General features: G+C 34.9%; 1 protein-coding gene across 7 annotated transcripts in view; it reads left to right on the forward strand.

Moving 5' to 3' along the window:
* Positions 1–23,091, forward strand: part of DPP10 (dipeptidyl peptidase like 10) — a 691,476-nt gene that overhangs the window by 645,913 nt on the left and 22,472 nt on the right. For all 7 annotated transcript variants that reach the window (XM_073884902.1, XM_073884889.1, XM_025857215.2 and 4 more), the window contains 2 exons: positions 19,245–19,439; positions 20,299–20,353. In XM_073884902.1, coding sequence (XP_073741003.1) covers positions 19,245–19,439; positions 20,299–20,353 — 250 coding nt within the window. The remainder of the gene's footprint in view (positions 1–19,244; positions 19,440–20,298; positions 20,354–23,091) is intronic.

The following is a 23,091-nucleotide window of genomic DNA, read 5'->3' on the forward strand; positions in this document are numbered from 1 at the left end:
AATTTTATACCCATTGAATAACAACTCCCCATTTCCCCCTCCCCTGGCAAACACCATTCTACTCTCTGCTTCTAGGAGTTTGATTATTTTAGATGCCTTTTGAGAGTGGATTCATGCAGTATTTGACCTTTGTGACTGCCTTATTTCACTTAGGATAATGTCCTTAAGATGCATCTATGTTGTCACAGTCAGGCCCAATGCTTTTTATCAGTTGCTTATTCAACATTGAGGAAACACTGATTTCCACTGCTGAAACCATTGGTTATATTTATATCACTCCTGCCAGTTTTCCTTCTTGGATTCATGGCCGGCAGGAAGCACCTCCCATGCTCAGAAAACCTTTTAGTTTTTTCCAACTTAGAGCTGACTTTGGAATTGAATTCATTCATACTTTCTATGAGATCAAACTCTGAAATAGTACTGGGCACAGAGACCACTAACATCTAATGGTTGACTAACTTGATACTGATGTAGCATTTTATTCCTGAGAGTTATTGGTTATTTTCCTTATTAAGAACCCAGCCAGCATACATTGCTAGGACAATGCTTAAAGTTGTCTAAAATTATATCAGAACCTTATTAGGAAAAGAGAAATGAAAACAACATTATTTGTTGACTACTGAATATAGAGGATAAGTGTTCTATCTATGAAATCGAAGTTCCTGGCTCTAAATTCCAGTTTTGTCAATTTATTAGCGGTGTCCTTAAGCAAGTTACTTAACTAACCTCATTTAAGGCTCAGTTTCTCCAAATATAAAACAAGCTTTAAAACACAGCCTATGTTTTAAGGCTGCTTTTTAGATTATATGAAATACAACATGTAAAGTGCCATGCACATGATTGTTTTAATTATTTTGATTACAGTTCATTATTTTTTACAGACTGTAGATTCTTTAATAGAAACAATCTGTCACTTAATTTTAAGCAGCTAAATACAGAAAACATTATACTTAATATTTCCCCACATTCCAGTATTTATTCCTAATGTTAATGCCTTGACTTCATCTAGTTTCTCATGCCCACACCCTTCTCCTTTGTCTCTAAATAATCAGAAGACCTTGAAAGTTCTTGGTGACTTCCTGCGGAAGTTCTTATTTGCTCTTTTACAGTTCCTTCTTTTGTCCCTTCTCTTTCACCTACTTTTCTTCAATTCCTATTTGAAGTATGTGTGTGATTTATTGGGGAAAATATTTAAGGCATTAAAATGAGACAAAAAGGAAAAAAAAATTCTTACCCTATATTCTGTCTCAGTCATCTCTCTCTTTGGGAAAAAAGGCTGTTCTTGTTATTCACTTTGGGGGGCAGATGATTCTCAGGGAAACGAACCCTTTTAGGCATTCTCCCATGAAGCATTGCCTCACTCATGCAGGTGGGCAGGTAGGCAATTATTATCACTTGCCTGTCCGCTGGCTCCAGAGTAATGTCACACTTTGGGGTGAAAAGTAGACAGGAATTACAGATTCTCTCTGTAGCCCTGGGTCAGAGAAACTAACCAACTTGTTTTGGCATCTGATATGAGCTTTATTCTGGGTGATACAGATTAGTAACAGACAATTTCTCTTGTTAGAAAAGGGATAATCAGCTCTGTTTTAGAGGCAGGATAATAAAGGTACTAGTTCAGGAGTCAGGTAGGCCTGGGTTCAAATCTCAGCTCAAAGATTTATAATACACTGCTTAATTTTTCCAAGCATCAGCTTCCTTATAAATAAACTGGAGATGATAACTTGGGATACCTTAAAGATGTGTCACCATAGCACTTGGTGGAGCATAAACACTTGGCTTAGTGTTTAATAAATTATAACCATAAGCATAGTTACTATTAGCACTAGTAGTTTTAATAGTTAAAATTATCAGCTTCCACAGATCCACCCCTTCAGACACCATCTCAGGACCCCTCCTACAAAAAAATAGCTGCACTCAAAACTTGCTAGCACCACCACCCTGCCTCCCTATGCTGTGTTTCAGTGGATCTACCCTCTCCAGTATACTCCTGACCAGACCCCATACAGGCCACTGCAGCCCTGGCAGTGTGAAAGCAGCCTGCAGAGTAGCCAGCACCACTCCAAAGTGACACATGCCCCTGAGAGAGGAAAGATAAACACACATACCAGTCAGAGAACCAGTAGTAGGCTGGAGGCAGACAACTCGTCTGACTTCAGGCCCCACCCCTACCAATGAAAGCTTCTCAGGAGACAACCAGGGTTGTCTTTTACCCAAGTAAAAGAATAAGACAAAAATCACTGCAAGAGACCAAAGCAAAATGGAGATAAGTAATAAGCCTGTTAGAGAATTTAAAGTAATGATCATAAAGATACTCACCAGACTTAAGAGTAAAAGACATCTCTGACAATGAGATTTAAAAAAAAAGAACCGATTAGAGATAAAGAGCACAATAAATGAATTTAAAAATACACTAGATGTAATAAAGAGTAGAAGAGACAAAGCAGAAGATCGGATCAGTGACCTAGAGAACAGAAAAACAGAAAATAAGCTGAGCAGATGGGGGGAGGGGAATGAATAAATAAATAAATATACACACACACACACATTTTTTTTTTTTCAAAATGAAAATAGAGAACTCAGTGATACCATCAAGTGTAATAACATTTGCCTTATAGGATCACAGAAGGAGAAGAGAAAGAAAAGGGGGCAGAAAATTTATTTGAAGAAATAATAGTTGTAAATCTCCCAAATCTGGGGAAGGAAACAAATCCAGATAACCTAGGCACAGAGATCCCACCCCACACAAAATCCACCCAAGGAGGTCCACACCAAGATACACAGTAGTTAAGGTGGAAAAAGAAGTGATAGGGAATTTTAAAAGCAGCAGAAGAAAGCAGTTACATACAAAAGAAACCACATAAGGCTATCAGATGATTTTTCAATAGAAATCTTACAAGCCAGAGGGCGTGGCATGATATATTCAAAATGATGCAGCCAAGAATACTCTATCCAGCAAAGCCATCCTTCAGAATAGAAGGTAAGATAAAGATTTTTCCAGACAAACAAAAGTTAAAGGAATTCATGACCACTAAACGAGCCCTGCAAGAAATGTTACAGGGGACTCTGGAAAGGAAAGACTTCATAAGCTAGAGTAAGGAAAGTAGGAAGCACAAAAGCACTAAAAATAAGTATATTTATAAAAATCAGTCAAGGAACTCACAAAATAAAAGGATATGAAGTATGACACCATATACCTAGAAGGTGGGAAGTTGTAAAGAATGAGTTCAAACTTAACATACACTGCTATATACAGAAGATGTTATATACAAACCAAATGGTAACCACAAATCAAAAATCAGTAATATGCAAAAAAAAAAAAAAAGAAAGTAATCCAAGTATATCACTAAAGAAAACCAACTTATCTTGAAAGAGAGCAAGAGAAGAAAGGAACAGAGAAGAACTACAAAAACAACCATAAAACAAGTAACAAAATGACAATAGGTACCTACTTATCAGTAATTACACTGAATGAAAATGGACTAAACATTCCAATCAAAAGACAGAGGGTGAAAAATGGATGAAAAAACAGGACCTATCTATATGCTGTATACAACAGACTCATTTCAGACTAAAGATACATGCAGGCTGAAAGTGAAGGGATGCAGAAGTGTTTATCATGCAAATGTGTGTGAAAAGAAAGCCAGGGTAGCAATACTTATATTCAACGAAATACTTTAAAGCAAAGACTGTAACAAGAGACAGAGAAGGGCACTATATAATCATTCAGGGGAAAAGCCAACAAGAAGATATAACAATTGTAAATATTTATCCACCCATTCTGGGAGTACCCAAATACATAAAGCAGTTAATAACAAACGTAAAGGAAGTAATCAATAGTAATACAATAATAGTAGGGGACTTTTACCTCAATGGACAGATCATACAAAGAAAATCAACAAGGTTAACAGTGGCTTTGAATGACATTTTGGACCAGATAGACCTAAAAGATCTATTCAAAATATTTCATCCAAAATTAGCAGAATACACCTTCTTTTCAAGCGTACATGGAACATTCTCAAAATAGATCAACATGTTAGACCACAAAATAAGTCTTAACAAATTTAAAAAGATTGAAGTCATACCAGGAATCTTTTCTGACACAATGCTATGAAACTAGAAATCAATCACAAGAAAAATTCTGTAAAGAACACATATAAAAAGATGCTAAATATCATGCTAGTAAACAATGAATGGGTCAACCAAGAAAGCAAAGAGGAAATAAAAAATAATAATACATGGAGACGAATGAAAAGGAAAACATAATGACCCAAAATCTTTGGGATAAGGATGCAGCAAAATTGCCTCAAAAAGCAAGAAAAATCTCAAGCAACACAATATTACACTTAAAGGAGCTATAAAAATAACAAAACACCAAACCAGTAGAAGGAAGGAAATAGTAAGGTGAGAGCAGAAATACATGAAATAACAACTTAAAAAAAAAAGTACAGATCAAAGAAACCAGTAGTTGGTTCCTTGAAAAGATAAACAAAACTGATAAACATTTAGCCAGACTCATAAAAAATGACTCAAATAAATAAAACCAGAAATGAAAGAGGTGAAATCACAACTGATATAACAGAAATAAAAAGGATTATAAGAATATTATGAAACGTTATATGCTAGCAACTTGGACAACCTAGAAGAAATGGATAAATTCCTAGAAATGTGTAGTCTACTAAAATTGAAGAAGGAAGAAATAGAAATTTAAACAGACCAACTACCAGCAAAGAAACTGAATCAGTAATCAAAAAATTCCCCAAAACTCAAGACCAGATGGCTTCACAGGTGACTTCTACTAAACATTTAAGGAAAAGTTAATACCTTTTCTCCTCAAACTATTCCAAAATAGAACAGGAAGGAAAACTTACAGATTCATTCTATGAGGTCTGCATTACCCTGATACCATAATGAACTAAAGACACTCCAAAAAATAAAAATAAATAAAAGATCTATCTATCTATCTATCCATCTATAGAGAGAATATTACAGGCCATTATCTGATGAATATACATTCAAAAAACCTCAATAAAATATCAGCAAGTTGAATCCAACAATACATTAGAAGACTCATTCATCAAAATCAAGTGGATTTATTCCCAGGATGTAAGGGTGGTTCAAAATTGGCAAATCAGTTAACATGATACATCACATTAAGGGCAAGGATAGAAACCATATGATCATTTCAACTGAAGGCAGAAAAAGCATTCTGACAAAGTACAACATCCATTGATGATATAAACCTTCAGAAAAGCAGGTTTAGAGGGAATATAACTCAACATCATAAAGGCCATATATGAAAAACCCACAGCTAAAATTACACTCAATGGTGAAAAACTGAGAGCCTTCCCCCTAATATCAGGAACAAGACAGGGGTGGCCACTCTCACCACTTCATTCAACATAGTAATGGAAATCCTAGCCACAGCAATCAGATAAGAAAAACTAATAAAGTCATCAAATTTGGTAAAGAAGAAATAAAATTTACACTATTCAAAATGACATGGTACTTATATAGAAAACTCAAGACTCCACCAAAAAATTACTAGAACTGATAAATGAATTCAGTAATGTTGCAGGATACAAAATCAATGTACAGAAATCCACTGCATTTCTATGCACTAATAATGAAGCAATAGAAACAGAAAATTAAGAAAGCAATCCTATTTACAATTGTACCCAAAACAGTAAAATACCTAGGCATAAACTTAAGGAGGTGAAAGACCTATACTCTGAAAAGTATAAAACATTGATAAAAAGAAATTGAAGACAACACAAAGATATTTCTTGCTTACAGACTGGAAGAACAAATATTGTTAAAATGTCCAGACAACCCAATGAAATCCGTTATCAAAATACCCAATAGCATTTTTCACAGAACTAGAACAAATAATCCTAAAATTTGTTTGGAACCATAAAGGACCCTGAATAGTCAAAACAATCCTGAAAAAGAAAAGCTGGAGGCATCACAATTCCAGACCTCAAATTACATTACAAATCTGTAGTAATCAAATGAGTACTGCACTGGCACAAAAATAGACACAGAGATCAATAGAACAGAACAGAAAACCCAGAAATAAACCCACAACTATATGGTCAATTAGTCTTCAACAAAGGAGGCAAGAATATGTAATGGAAAAAAAAAAATCTCTTCAACAAATGGTGTTGAGAAAACTGGACCACTACATACAAAAGAATGAAACTGGACCACTTTCTTATACCAGACACAAAAATAAATTCAAAGTGGATTAAAGACCTAAATGTGAGACCTGAAACCATAAAAAATCCTAAAATAGAGCACAGGCAGTAATTTACCTGGGCCATAGCAACATTTTTCTAGTTACATCTCCTGAAGCAAGGGAAGAAAAGCAAAGCTGAACTACTGGGACTAAGTCAGAATAAAAAACTTTTGCACAGCGAAGGAAACAATCAACAAAACTAAAAAACAACCTATGGAATGGGAGAAGATATCTGCATATGACATGTCCGATATAGTATTCAAAATACATAAGGAACTGATACAACTCAACACCCCAAAAACAAATAATCCAATTAAAAACTGGGCAGAAGACATGAACAGACATTTCTCACAAGAATACATGCAGATGGCTTACAGACACATGAAAAGATGCTCAACATCACTCATCAGGGAAGTGTAAATCAAAACCACAATGAGATAACATCTCACACCTGTCAGAGTGGCTAAAATCTACAACACAAGAAACAAGTGTTGGCAAAGATATGGAGAGAATGGAATACTCGTGCACTGCTGTTGAGAACGCAAACTGTTGCAGCCACTCTGTAAAGTAGTATGGAGGTTCCTCAAAAAACTAAAAATAGAATGCTCTCTGATCCAGTAATCACACTACTGGGTATTTAACCAAAGAATACAAAAACACTAATTTGAAAGGCTATATGCACCCCTATGTTTATTGCCGCATTATTTACAACAGCCGAATTGTAGAAGCAGTGCAAATTTCCATCAATAGAAGAATGGATAAAGAAGATGTGGTGTATATATACAATGGGATATTATTCAGCCATAAAAAAAGAATGAAATCTTCCCATTTGCAAAAACTTGGATGGAACTAGAGAGGACAATGGTGAGCGAAATAAGTCAATTAGAGAATGACACAAATACCTTATGATTTCACTCACGTGGAATTTAAGAAACAAAACAAAGAGAGGGTGGGGAGAGAGAGAGAGAACAAGAAACAGACCCTTAACTAGAGAGAACTGATGGTTACCAGAGGGGAGGTAGGTGGGGGGAGGGGTGAAATAGGTGATGGGGATTAAAGAGCACACTTACATGATGAGCACTGAGTAACGTACAGAATTGAGGAATCATTATATCATACACCTGAAACTAATGTAACACTGTATGTTAACTGTACTAGAATTAAAATGAAAAAGTTCAAAAAATATCAAAGACCATTACAAATTATGGAAAAAAATAATGGAGAAAGATGATCTCGTAGGCATTATTTTCTTTGAAAGCTGTTTGGTTTTTCAAATATACAACAAAAAATAAAAACAAATACTTTTTAAATTATTGATAGAATTATGTAATATGTAATTTAGCACCTATAGTTATGTAATACACATTCATCATGAAAACAGATTTAAAAAAAACATAGTCAAGCCTATGGAATTTACTTTGCTATTTTTTTGGTTGATAAGGGAAAAATGAAAGTATTTTTATTTGTATATGCCAATCATAGCAAATATTCATTTACTTTATCCAAACTCCTTCGTTTTCAGAGGTAAATTCTTGGAAGTTTTACAGAACATGATTTACTGGGCGCCCGGGTGGCTCAGTTGGTTGGGCGACTGCCTTTGGCTGAGGTCATGATCCTGGAGTCCCGGGATCGAGTCCCGCATCGGGCTCCCTGCACAGCGGGGAGTCTGCTTCTCCCTCTGACCCTCTCCCCTCTCATGCTCTCTATCTCATTCTCTCTAATAAATAAAAAATCTTTAAAAAAAGAAAAAAAAAGAACATGATTTACTAAACCAAACAGGATTTTTCTTTTTTGACTTCATTTTTATAAAGTGGTCTAGTGTTTTAAGATGCATAATAATTTCTAAAATATTTATGCTTGTAAACCTATATGGGTGAGAACAGCTTAAGTGTTTTTTAATGTGTTTTTGCAGGTTGCTTATAATTTAAAGGCATTTTTTTTTCTCTTAAGATTAAACTCTGTCTTCAGTAACAAGTGGTATCCCCACTGTAAAAAAGAAAGTATAACTGAATTTTTTTTTTCCTAAATGGACAAAGAGACAGTGAGAAATAATAAAGTGACTATTACTTAAATTAGGCTAAGAGGTGATTGAGTGATTTTGGTGTCACTACTGTTTTGCTCTTCTGTGCAATGTATCTAGTACCTGACAGACTTTCATGTTCAACTTACCTGACAGACTGTGAGTCCTTTCTTCACCTATACAGATGGATTTACATCCAGGAAATCCTATGATGAATGCATCAGTTGGAGACAGGCTGCAGCAAATACCTGAGTAGCTGGAAGGAAGATTGGCCTTGAAGAAAGTAGCCTCTGACAATTTGGAATCCCCTTTCTACTAAATCTTCATTATGGAACCTCAGAAGAAATGGTCCTGAGGACCTCTCTGTGGCCATATTTTCTGAAACCCCAACCTAATTTTGTGATCTTGAAAGTAAATCAATGGCAACAGAATATTTTACTGTAATAGAAAATCTGTGAAGCATTACCACCACTACAGATAAATCTCAGTGACTTCCATTTACAGTGGTCTCTATGGGGTCATGACCTTTTTTCTTTCCTACTCTTTATTCTCCCTTCAGATGCTTAATTGTCTTTCTCCAGTCTTTAACATTATAAGGTGCCTTTAAGAACCCAGTAGTCTATATTCATCTTTATAAGTATACTATATATATCTATATCCATTTCGGCATTTACTACCTTGAATTGTTTTTGTTATTTTTATTTTCTATTCATATATATGTAATTTAGTATAACACATTTACATGTCACTTTTATGTACAAGAATCTATGCCATAGCTGGGGGGAGATAAAAAGATAAGCATCTTGAAATCTATAATCCTTTTTTAGATTTGCTAAGTGTGTCTCCATAATGCCTGGCATGCATAGAGGAACCCTATAAAAACTTACTGACTAATCTGTCATTCTTTATGGTGCAAGACTATAGATTACATGGGAGATAGCTTAGAGTTACAGATGTTTATTTGATAAATACATATGAACCTAAATGCCTAGAACCTGGCAGGACACAATCCAGACAGATGTACTGTTATTTAAAAATGAACAGTTGTTTGTTTGCTATATCCATGAAGAGAAGCAGTATGGAGCTGGGGAGTTTAGTTCAGTGCAAGGAATCATCTCTTCCCATTTTCTACTCTTTCATGTTCAACATATCATTGCTACACCTGACAAATGTCTAACTCTGGGAGGCAGTTACTATGAAACATATTAATGTCCAGAATGCACATACTCTGGCATGCCTCTATGACTTTGTTCCTTCTTCCTGAATCCATCTTCCTTGAAATCCTAATAAATTTATGGTCACCCATCAAATCTTATGTTCTTGAAACTTTTCACCCTCATCTGTCCATTTGTATCTTATTACAATTCCAAATCTGTGTTTCCTTCTAGAGCCATAGCCTTCTGTCCAAAGGCCCTCCATATATCCTGAACCATATCAATCATATTGTCACTTTTCTAGTGACAATTTTTATGAGGATGCTTTTATAGGCTTATTGGGAAATTTCTGACTCCCACTAGATTTTGGACCAAGACTTCTGGAGGAAAATCCAGTTTAGAAGTGAATAATTGAGAAAAATAATTTATAGAATGGCTTATGGAATATTTCAGCACCTTAATAGAAATGTTAAAATCTTTATGTATTCCATATGTCTCACAGCAGTTAGCTTTTGCAGTTAAGAGTCACTCCAAAATACATGTTGAGTGAATAAATGGATGATGTCCAGAAAGTAGATGAATGCAGTCACTATTAGTTTTCCACTAAGTCATTCTAACTGGAGATCATGATTCATTTTTATCTAGATAGTTTCAGCATTCATTCAATGTCATGCATACCAGAGTACTAAAACGTGGTCATCTAGATGGAAGTGAGCTGTTTGTCAGCTCTTTTCTATATAATTATTCTGTTAAATAGCAGGATATGATTGATACATATGTAGTGAGAGAAATTATTCAGCCACTCATGTCCAACAATCAAGATAACATCAGATAAACATACTTTCAACAAACAATATGGATATTGTTTCAAATTTTGATAACATGCTCATGGGACTGCAAGTGTCTTGCCTTCATCTTTGAACCAATGAGGTTGTCCAAGAGCCCACACTCTTTTGAAACCCCGCACAGGCCGACACCATATCTGGATGAGTCAATTCCAATCTGCCACCCTGCTCTCTACCTACCCTTCTTTTTCCGTAGTTTGTTGCTCTATCTTCTTTTAGTTGCTTTTCTACTCTGATGCTAGGGTGAACTTTGTGTGATCCATATCTGAAAATGTGTCTCTCCTGATTTAATCTGACTCCACCTACCCCCTAGTAGAGATTCAGTCCCTAGATACTGAAAAACAAAAGGAAAAAAAAAAAACAACTGCTTTATTCAGGAAAATACCAACTTCTCAATCATTCCTGTTTTTGTGTGTGTGTGGTTTGTTTGTTTGTTTGTTTGTTTTTGCCAGCTGGAAAACTTCTCCATAACACTTTAAGGTGTATTTCTTCAAATTCAATGTACACCTCTGTTATATTATATAACCACACCAGATTACAATGTTTGCTTTGCTTTCTTTTCTATTAATTGTCAACTCCTTGATTATAAGAACTCCCTTTATATTGTTTTGCCTTAACAATGACAGGAATATTATTTGTATTCAGAAATATTGACAGAATGAATGAATGCATGTCAAACAAATCAGTCAACCCTGAGTTAGTCATTGGGAATGAATTCAATCAAGATAGGGAATGAGGGAGATATAAATGATTTGAGAGTTTATAATGTGTTTAAATTCAGCCTTCGAATGAATCAGTTTCTCTGCCATGTGGTATCCCACTCAGAAAAATGTGAGGTCCATTTCTCATTTCTCTAATAATCTTTCTGGATAATGCCCGATAATGATTGCTTTTCATGTTATCTTTTCAGTGCTTCTCTTTAACATTTGATTATTGAGCATCTTAAAATATTATTTATTGGATAAGGGACATCATTTTAAGAATGTGGAAATACCAGGGCACCTGGGTGGCTCAGTCAGTTAAGTGGCTGCCTTCAGTTCAGGTCATGATCCCAGGGTCCTGGGATCGAGCCCCGCATCGGGCTCCCTGCTCGGCGGGAAGCTGGCTTCTCCCTCTCCCACTCCCCCTGCTTGTGTTCCCTCTCTCACTGTGTCTCTCTCTGTCAAATAAATAAATAAAATCTTTAAAAAATATATGTACACATAAATCTTAATATATATGGATAATCATGGAAAAATCATCTATATATCATACTGTTTACAAGATAATACTTAATAATACTTATACATTATTTTACTTTTTTTCTCATAGTCCAGTGAGTACAATAGGATATATTGTAATCAGAAGTGCTTGGTAGAGTCTCACCTGGTAGAGATCTACCAGGAGGTGAAAACTTAGCCAAAGGATACATTTTGGGACTTTTACTACTTTTCCCTAAACAATTTTAGAGATAAAAGCATTTAAAAGATATGGTATAAATTTATGAAAAGGCCCAGAGTTAGAACTTGGTAAAAAAAAAAAAAAAAATAAGACTCTCAAAATCTTATATTCTTTATTCCAGCTAAGAATCATAAATTCTTTTTAAGAATGTAATTATTTATATGCCAAAGATAGAGAATTAATATTTCACTAAGGTCTACTTTAATAATTGTGTTCTTTCAAAGATGTAGGTTATTCATCTATGGTTTACAGCTGCTTTACCTGTGTCTTGTTTTACTAAACTGTAAAGTGGTTCTTCTAATAATTGTCCCTAATTAGCTCTATAGTTATTATTATTTCTATTTAATTGACACATAAAGTAAGCTTAGTATCACCTGTGTTTACACAGGCACATTTTTCAGTTGATAAACTGACTTCTAGAATCCAGATTCTGTAGTTAGAAAGAAAAAAAAAGTATATAACCACCAAATACTATTGAAGGTAAATGAAGCCCTATTGAGGATAACATGCAGATTCAAAGTTTGCATGTAATTATCATCCATTTCTCTACTAGGAATCCACTCTAATCCCTGATATGTAGACCATGTATTGCTTGCCTCAACGTTAACCTTCACAACAGTCCAATGCTGAATTGTATTCTCCATTAGAAAATGAAGAAACAGACACTGTTGAGATAGTCAACTGCTCCTTCTTTTAAGATATACATGCTTTGTCCTATTTTCATCTGGAAAATTCCTGTTTGTTAAGCCAACATGTAGAATATTTTGTATTATAATATCTAAAGCAGACCTGCTGTATAGGAGATTTACCTAACAGTTACATACTCATCAAGAATAAGGCCAGTTTATCTGTTCTTGATCTGTTTATGCAACGTGCTAAACTTTCGTTTGACTGTGACCCTCTCCAAAGAGATCCAAAGAAGTGGATCAAATGCTGGTCTACCTCAGTGATGATATAGTCATTCCCAGCAACTCAAAGTAAATATCACCAAACTCCCTTTTCTTTCTACCTCCTCAGCCACTCTGTTAGAAGGTATCCCAAATGGAAACTGGCCAATGGGTAAGAATTAATGTAGTAAGACTCTTGACAGCAGAGATGATTAGGAGATTGGAACTTGCTCCCATTTTACTGCACCATTTCTGTGAGATATCCCTGAGGCCCTTTTCTGTTGGTTCTCTTCCAATATTTTCATGTGCTAAGATGTTTATCCTGAGGTTAATTTTGTGTAGATAATACTAACAGTCCATTTTTGAGTTATATAGCTGGCTCATTAATATCCATGCTGTTCAGTGTCTCAACCTGCATTCTGATAAGCTTTTCATTTTTTGGCTTCCTACAACAATAGAAATAACGTGATTTAATGAACTGGATTCTGCTTTCTCTTCATTGCTCTAATGATAATTGTTATGCAGTTTTCGTATCATACTAAGGATTCAATCTCTGGCTTTTATTCAAGAGAAATCAATAAACAAAATCTAACTGAATTCCTTTCAAAACAAGGAAAAATAGGTCAGAAACTGATCCTGATATGAGGAAGCCTATTCTTTAAAAAAAAAAAAAAAAAAAATAGAAGGAAAGGGGAGAGATTGAGTAGAGAAGTAGAAGGATAAAAAAGATCCCATTTTACTAAAACGAAATAGCCTCCCAAATTCAGAGATCTAAATTCTGATCAAGAAAAAGCATCAAATTACTTGTTTCAGTAGCTTTTTGAATATAAAGAAAACCTACTGGGGAAAAAAATGACTTAAAAAAAACCTAATTTCAATGTCACAAGTTTTATAATCCAGAAGAGTATACCAGGGTAAGATTCTCTTGGTTTTGTTTTGTTGCCAGAAGAATTATCTATCTGTGGAAGCAGGAGAAGAAAGAACTTACACATACAGGGACACACGTATTATATGCAATGTACAAATACACATGACTGTGTGTGGAAAGAAATCAGGTATACACACACACAAATGTCTACATGTACAAATCCTTTTATTCTGAATTAACTGAAAGATCCACCCACTGTGAAAAGTAGAACATTTTTAATGCAACTGAATTTTCCCTTAGATTAAACAAAAGAAAAAAACTTGACTGTTGTTGTACTAAGACTCAGAAATTATCTAAATTGTCTAAAGCCACTACACCTGGGCTCAACTCAATCTGGTCCTATCATCATACCACCTGTACCCTTTTTCAGGATGGCACCCCACATTTCTATAATCTCTAATCCCAGTGGATTAGTGCAATTTTTCTAAAACGTTTAACACTGAACAGGGTCTATGAATGCAAGTATATGAACACAAGTGTTGAAGAGTAATAGAATTTGAGAATTTGGCTGATAAGCTTAATTTTGTGTATATTATCAGGTAGGCCTTATCATAACCACCACCAGAAACACTGGCTTTGCCAGCGTAAGAAAGGACGTAGGTAGAAGCCTAACTAACCTTGACCATATCAAACACTTCCCTATAACTCAGAAAAAACAAAGCTGTTCAGCCAAAAATTATATTGTAAACAAACCACGGATCAGAAAGTTGCAGATATTAGTGATATTCTTAATGGAAGAAGACGGGGATATGGACAAGAAACATTTCTCTGATAGGAAAAAAATAATGTTATTTCTCACATGTTGCAATAAATATATGAGAAGAGTCATTTTGTTATTCCGCGTGTAGAACAATCCATCCATGAGAAGAAATCTAAGGATCTTAAAATGAGAAATAGAAGGAATTAGCCAAGAAGCCCTTAGCCAAAGTATGTATCACTATGCATGTATTGCTTGAAAAAGGTCAAACTCCATATGTTACAACTAAACCATCACTAACTATAAATTTCTATTAAGTAAATTTCAGATTAAGGCAAGACAAATATTGTTTAAGGCAAATGTCCTATGTCAAACTCACCTTCTATTGTGGCACCTCCTTCCACACCCCAGTGGACAGATAAGCAGCTGTTAGTGTAGCAGTTTCAAATTCTACCATGTAGGAAAAGAAATTCTGCCATGCAATAGACTAGTCAAGGAAAGTATACTCATTCAAAAATACTTTCCTTCCATCTATTGTAATCAAGTTTTACTGGTTAGGAAAATTCTTAAAATGTACTGGATGTGATCTTAACTATTTACAACATACTACTTTATAACAAAAAAACAGTAAATAAAAATAAAAGCTGCATATAATTACTCAGGGTAACTCAGCATATCCTAACAAAGTCAGGACCAAAACGTAGATCTTCAGCTCTCTTTACATGAATTTAAATAGCAATTTGTGAACCTGACCAAACATGTAGTCTGAACAATTTGGTTGGTCTTCACTTGAATTCAGTTTTGGTATACATGGTGTTAAGTCATAAAGATTGTTTTGTCATTTTAAAAGTCTATTGGATATTGTGTTTACTCATCTTTCTATATTTTATTATATGTTCATACCCTGAACTCTTCATCCATACAGACATGCTTAGTGCTGAAGGTATTGAAATAAACGTTCCAAGACTTTAACTTCTAAGAAAAGTTTAGTCTTAATTTGATTTTGCTGCCTGTGTTAGGAAATACACATTTCATGTTGCTGCAATCTCTCCACTGCTAAGAACAGGTGGGACTGTTCTTTTACTGCAACCCTCAACAAAATTGTATGTCCCTACTCTCAACCTTGAAACACCCTCCTTTCTGTGGGCCCCCAGAGATATGTGAAACAGAGAGAGTAAAACAAAATAGCATAGTAAAAAAGATGAAGATGATTGTACACCTGAGACTAATATAACACTGTATGTTAACTATACTGGTATTAAAATTTAAAAAAAAAATAATAAACACTTAGAGCTTAAAAAAAAGATGAAGATGACACTAAGAGAAAGACAAAGAACCAAATAAATTTAAGCTCGCCAATTCTGCATAACCAATTCATGTTCTTTCATAACTCACCTTGAAATAGATATGCCTGTACCATGCACCAAAAAAGAAAGAACAACAAACCCACCTAGATGGAGAAATGTGTTAAAGTCATTGACTGGTAATGTACTGATATCATTGCATGTTCTAACATTGAAAACTTGTGAAGACAAGGTTCTAAGTTAAAAATGGCCATTTAGAGAAAATACCAAAGGAGTGGAATTGTTATTTTTCTCTGGGTATTTCAAGCCTGAGTAAGGGATTGAAGGTTTTTGTTTATAAAAATCTACAACCATTTATTAATCATTAAGTTTGAAAAATGTGCGTTATTTTAAACTGTATTTAAAAAATAATTTGCCTGCCATAAAATGTCTGTGACTTATTAACATTTTGTCTACACTTAATTTAGTTTTGAACTCATTAAGTAGCTGTGAACACTGCAACAGTTCACAAGTAAATTGGAAAATTATTATCTTCCATGTCAACAAAACATTTTACAATGTTACCTTAGAGCTGCTGCCAGTGTGTAAAGTTGGAAAATTCTGCTTTAATAAAGGACAGCACTCTGATCATCACTCCCAAGGATCTGTGGATTAACTTTTATATTTTCTTGTAAGTCTTTAGGTATCATTCGTCCATCTGACATAATATCTCATATGACATGGCACAATACCTTTATCCATAGACACTGCCCAGTTTAATTTCTGTACAATTGGCCCAAAGCTTTTATACAGTTCTCCAATTCTAACTGCAAGGAAATATGCTCAAAACAAGCAACACTGGCTGCAAACAAAATAATAACAGAGGTTTCATGAATTTAATAATTGTCTTAAATTGCTTACTATATTTCAGAGAGTATTTTCAAATACATTATGTCATTTAATGCATACAAAACTCTCTGAGGAAAACGACAGTATCTTGCCATCATTAAAGATAAGGAAACTGAATCTTGGGAGTTTTAGTTTCTTGCCTATCTATTATATTCAGAGTAAAGTTAGGACTCATGGTCATATTTTTACTCAGCTTAAAAACTGAAGTTAATCATTGTACCTTATTCTCTGTGAATCATGGTTTGCTTTCTAGTATTTGCAATAAATCCCCAAGCTTCAAAATATAGTTATCTTTATATAAACTAAAGGCTTTTTAAGGTCCTTCCATTTAAAACCTCACACGAGTCTACTTTCCCTGAAAAGATCTAGTTCAACAGCATTTTCTGTGTTCCGGCATAATGTGCTAGGCATAATGATTCATGCTATTTCTCAAATGATAGACAAGTTATATCAGTATCACCCGGGAATCTGGAAAAAATAGCAACTCCACACTTCATTCTGAACTAGGCAATCAGAATTCTAGGTATGAGCATGTGGATATTTGGAGTAACAATTCCCAATAATCTGATAAAGAGGTAATGTTGCAAAAACTAAAAATTAAAATTAAAAATAAAATTACAAGAAGAGCTAAAGATTGCAGACACCATGGAAGGACAAAACAGATTTAGATTTGGGTCATGGGATCATCATTAATTGTGTGATTTAGAGGGGGATGGAGGGAGATCATGATTAACCCACTTTCATGGCACAGTTTATTTATAGGATAAGAATAATAATACATGTAATAAGCCATGCAAAAGACAGCTTCCTCCCCAGAAAGGTTAAATAAATTTTGGTAGTGTATAGTAAATAAAATAATAGATCTTAAGTATTTAAACTACAAAAGACATCTGTAGTAGTTTACCAGGGCTGGGCATACTAATAATAGAAATGTTATTTTCTCACAGTTGCGGAGAACAGAAGTCTAAGATTAAGGAGTCAGCAGGTTTTACCTATTCTGAAACCTCTCTCCTTGGCTTACAGCTGGTTTCCCTCTTGCTGCCTCTTCACAGGGTCTTTCTTCTGCATGATTCATGCACCTCAGGTCTCTGTTGTGTCCTGATTTTCTTTTAAGGACACCAATCAGCTGGATAAGGGCCCACCCTAAAGTCCTGATTTTAACAGACTCACCACTGGAATGGCATTATCTCCAAATACAGTCACATTCTAAGGCAGTAGGCGTTATTAGAGATTCAACATATGGATTTTGAGAGACAAAAGTTAGCTGATAACAGCATCTAGTAAATTTTAGTTGTCCATTATTTTGTCCCATTCCCTACCTCCTCCTTTACCTAAACTCACTGGTTTCACACAGCCCCTGTACCAGTTCAGTTCCATTTGCTGCCCAGAAGTTATTTTCTTTAGCAAATCTGATAACCTTAAAGCTTGTTGATGAGGATTAGTTTGTGTATTGTTATGTACTGGTGCTTCTAAGCAACACATAAGCATAATGCAGCCAAGAAAGTTTGGTGTTTTGACAGGAGAGTGAATAGGGTGAAAATTTCTGGTATGCAGCTCAAATAAAATTGGAGACGTTCTCAGAAAATTTCATGTTTGATGCTCTTTAAATCTATCACATGGACAAATGCATGTTTGAACTATATCTAGGTTTGGATCTAGATAATCTGTGATTTTATGAGAGGCTGCTTTTTTACCTTTTCTATATTCTAGAAAATAAGATACCACTGTACCATTGTAATCTGACTTTTTAAAATTTGACCACCTTATCCCTCCAGAGACAATGTTCATGCTTTATAACCTGCATGTCTTTCTTTACTTCTAGTTTTCAAATTTTTCAAACCTATGTCTTTCCTTTTCTTGTTAACTTTAGTGCTGCAAAATAATTTTTTCTCAATGTATCCTTAAATTCTCTTTAGTGAGAATTCCACCAGAAAAAAAAATACAGGGAATGTTAATGCAGTATTTCTTTTTGAGTCTGAAATTCTTTAGGATTGTCCATTTCTTGTGTTAAGAAACAAAATTCAATTGAATAATTTAAAGATCTAATTGACTTTACTCAATGATTTATGATTTGGGCAGCATCCCATCTAGCAAATAGACCTGTACAAAGTGGAAGGATTTTATAGACAGGAATGGGGTAGGACAGAAGGGTTTTAGCAAAAAAAGTAAGACTGTTTCATCCCAGGTCACCTTCCCTTAAGGGGAAGATGGGGGCTATGGGAAGGGTCTTAACATGTAGATTACCTCACTAGCATAGATCATGAAATTCCAGTGTGATTGGTTTAAAATTCCAATCCTGGGAGAGGATGAAATTGCATTTAAGTTAGGTTTTAAGTTTTGGTGAAATTTAGTAAAAGTGACTTCATTTTGGGTCTGTTGTCCTTATAATGCTTATTGAACTATTATTAAGTCTCCACAAATGGTTCTGATCTCTATCAGATCCTCTGGCCCTTGTATACCATCTGCAGGACATTTCTAAAACACATTGGAAGAAATTCAATAAAGTAGGACCTTTATGTCAACTTGATCATTATTCTTTAGAAATGACAATGGAATGTGAATGTATTTTCCTTCATTTCTCTCATTTGAAAAATGAGTTAAAAGAATCTCTTAGAACAGTTTTAAATCTTGTTTCATATTTTCAGTTCATTAGAGAACTTTTCATTTGAAATTTTACAAAGGAAAATGGCATTATACTTTCAGGTTTATTATCAAGAATTAACAGAAATTTTAATAGCCCACATGGGTCTTTTCCAAAATTTTTAAATAGTAAGTGTGAAAGCTAAAATTTCTACCGCAGTGCCAATTGCTCTTGTTTTGGTCCAATGTGTTGGTATTTACAGGGATGAAGAACCAGGAGGCCAGTTGGTTACAGATAAGTTCCATATTGACTGGGATTCAGTACTTGTTGACACAGATAATGTCATCACAGCACGATTTGATGGCAGAGGAAGTGGATTCCAGGGCCTGAAAATTTTGCAGGAGATTCATCGAAGGTTAGGTTCAGTGGAAGTAAAGGACCAAATAGCAGCTGTGAAGTAAGTGGGTGCACATTTTCCTACTGTTTTTCTTATAATGACAGAAGCTAAGTATATGATACATTAATACTACTAATACTGATTCAGAGATTTATACTTTAGTGAATGGACAGTTTTTCTAAGTTAGTCACATAGACTATTGCATTTTTCCAGTACTTTTCACTCTTAGCATCAAATAAAACAATTATCTTACTTCCCCTCTGGAATTAAAATTTACTTTGGATTTATGAAAATGGGAGAGACCTTACAGCGCCTGGGTGTTTCAGTTGGTTAAGCGTCCAACTCTGGATTCTAGCTTAGGTCATGATCTCAGGGTTGTGAGATTAAGCCCAGCACTAGCCTCTGTGCTGGGCATGGAGCCTGCTTAAGATTCTCTCTCCCCCTCTCCTTCTGCCCCTCCCCACTCCCTATCTTAAAAAAAAAAAAAATGGGAGAAACCTTAATTTAACCACTCTATTATTTATTTACAATAATCTACAATGTCTATTACTTCCCAGTTAACTACAATTCCTAAACTTTCACAGATACTATTCCCACACAGGCATGAGTGACCAAGAAATCTAGTAGGTTCTTTAAAACAGCACACAGAAATTGGCTAGGATAGAATCAAAATGTAGATCAGTAGGTCTGGAATGGGGCCCAAAATTCTGCATTTGTATCAACAACTGGACCATCACTTTGAGTAGCAAGATTTTAGAATCTATGATCTTTCAACATGAATAGAGCTCCAGCCACTAAAGTATTCCTAATTTGAGATCTGGGTTTTGTGTGTATGTGTGCATGTGTGTGGATGCCCGGAATGAATTCCCATATGCATTTGACTCAAGAAAATATAATTGTATTTTTTTTCTCATTGCAGATTTTTACTGAAACAGCCATACATTGACTCCAAAAGATTAAGCATTTTTGGAAAGGTAAATAGAAATGTTGTGTATATGTATTTTTATATGTATATAAAGTACATATTTATACATATGTGTATATTATGTGTTTGTATCTGTACATATAATTTCTTCACTTTACTATAATATCTCTGTACTATTCTTTAAAATGTAATATTATAATTAATACTATACACATTCTGTCATTTATTAATCCAGCAACTATTTATTATCTAATTGGTGCTGGTATTAGAAGAACAACAACTGAACAACAACAAAATCTGTTTTCATAAAGCGTATCTTCTAGAAAGGAGAAATAGATAAACACATACATTAAAAACATAGCTTCATATAGCAATAAGTCTTATAAGGAAAACAAAAAATAAGTAGACAAAAGTTAACTCTGGGAAGGGCCAATGTTATTAGAATTAAGTGGTCAACTAAGGTCCCTTGGACTAAATGGCATTTAGGCTGATACCTAAATAACAAAAGGGAGCCAGTTCTATAAACCTCTTGAAGCAGGGTGTTCGCTATAGAAGGATCAAGTATCACAGCCTTGGGGAAGACAGGGCTTAGAAACTAAAAGATGAGGTGCCTGGGTGGCTCAGTTGGTTGGGCAGCTGCCTTTGGCTCAGGTCATGATCCTGGAGTCCCTGGATCGAGTCCCGCATTGGGCTCCCTGCTTGACAGGGAGTCTGCTTCTCCCTTGACCTTCCCCCCTCTCATGTGCTCTCTCTCTCGTTCTCTCTCTCAAATAAATAAAATCTTAAAAAAAAAAAAAAACTAAAAGATGGGCAATATGCATAATTATGTCTTTAGTGTTTTCTGCATGGTATTTATTTCTCACTGCCATAATTTTTATGTCAGTTTCAACATCATTTTCACAGTAGGGAAATAGACTCCATACAGATACTTACTAGTCACCTAGTTTATCTGTATCACGAGGCTAGACACCATACAGATACTAAGATGAAAGGAAGGAGATCTGGTACTATTTTAATTTAGAGACAAAGCAAATTATTGTTGTTCATGGATTTAAACATAAAATACGTTTTACTATCCATAAATGAACCCAGAGATACATGACAGGAATATCTGATCATTTTACTGGAGTATAAATTTTACTGGTGTTCACTGACAAGTGGGTATAAGAAAAGCTATTTAACAAACGAGTAACATGTAAATCAGCACATATTCTTCCCTGACTTCAGATACCTGCAGTGCATCATGTCTTTGCTTTATTTTATTCTTGTTCTCAGTAATACTCAAGAGATCAATAGGGACAATGCTCCTCTGAAATAAGTACAAACAAATAAATGAAAGCCCATCGCTAACAGTAAAGATATTAGTGAAAAAATGGAAATGTCTAAGCAAGTGATCATTCCAAAGAAATGGAAACTCTAGACAAATTAACAAGTGCATAAAGCAAAGTCTTATCATATGCTACAGCATGGATGAACCTTGAGGACACTGTGCTTGGTGAAGTGAACCAGTCACAGAGGGACAAATTCTGTGTGATCCCTCCCATTTACGTAACTTATCTAGAGTAGTGAAATACATGAAGACAGAGAGTGGAATGTTGGTTGTTAGGTGGTGGGGAAAAGGGAAGTTGATTGCTTAATAGGTAATAGAATTTCAGATTCGCAAGATGAAAAAGTTCTAGGGATCTGTTTCACAATAATGTGAAAACACGACACTATTGAACTGTGCACTTAAAAGTGGTTACTTTGGTAAATATTATGTGTTTCTTACCACACACACATAAAAAAGTGCATATAGTGGAGAACATTTTATTCTTCAATGGTCCTGATACATGTAATAATTATGAAGGACTTAGGGCTTATCTATTTCAAGGCTCTACTCACTACACACATAAATTAGTCTAAAAGATCAAATGAGCTATACAAACGTTCACTGCTATGGAAATTTAGATTCAGAAGGTTGTGAAATACCTCACAGAGAAAGTGGAACTTTTCCTGGATGGTAAAAGTCATTCAGCAAGCAGAGGACAAGGAGAAGGCTTTCATATAATGCCCAGTGTGAGCAGGGAGAGCATAGTTGAGGAACATAAAGTGACGGACTATCATTAAGGCTCACATAAAGGAAGGAGAGGTGACAACATTGAGAGTACATCTGGGCAAAGACCTCAGGGAGTCCTTCATATTAACAAAAAGTTAGATTTTAGTCTACAAACAGGAAAAAATAAAGTCCAAGGCCTCAAATTTAGAAGTTCAAAATCCCATATTTATCACTTTATTAGGGAACTGACGAGCCTCAGGTAATTGACTCTGGCAATCTAAATATACAAAAGACCTGGGATATAAACAAATGAAACAATTAGATTTTACATGGAAAAAATATCCCATTTCAATTAAAAAATAGTATCTGTGACTGAATTATAATTTAGAAGGTAGCTTTCTGATCATATAAAGGAACGCTGTTAGCTTTAAGACTTTAAAGTTCTTATACTTTTTTTTCTTGGAATGTACTTATTTCATTTCAGTATCAAATTAAGTTATCTTAAACTCATCAAATTGGCTGGGGAGTAATGATCTTGCACTTTTGGAATTAGATTACAAAGCTCTATGAGGCTTTGTTTTCTTTGTTGGAAATATTTAATGTTTAAATTTATTTAATCAATACAAGAATATTAGGATTTTTCCATTTCTGGGTGCCTGGGTGGCTCAGTTGGTTAAGCGACTGCCTTCGGCTCAGGTCATGATCCTGGAGTCCCGGGATCGAGCCCCGCATCCGGCTCCCTGCTCGGTGGA

Source organism: Callorhinus ursinus, unplaced genomic scaffold (genome assembly GCF_003265705.2).
Source record: "Callorhinus ursinus isolate GAN/ISIS: 27379988/994484 unplaced genomic scaffold, GSC_fseal_2.0 scaffold2, whole genome shotgun sequence".
NCBI lineage: Eukaryota > Metazoa > Chordata > Mammalia > Carnivora > Otariidae > Callorhinus > Callorhinus ursinus.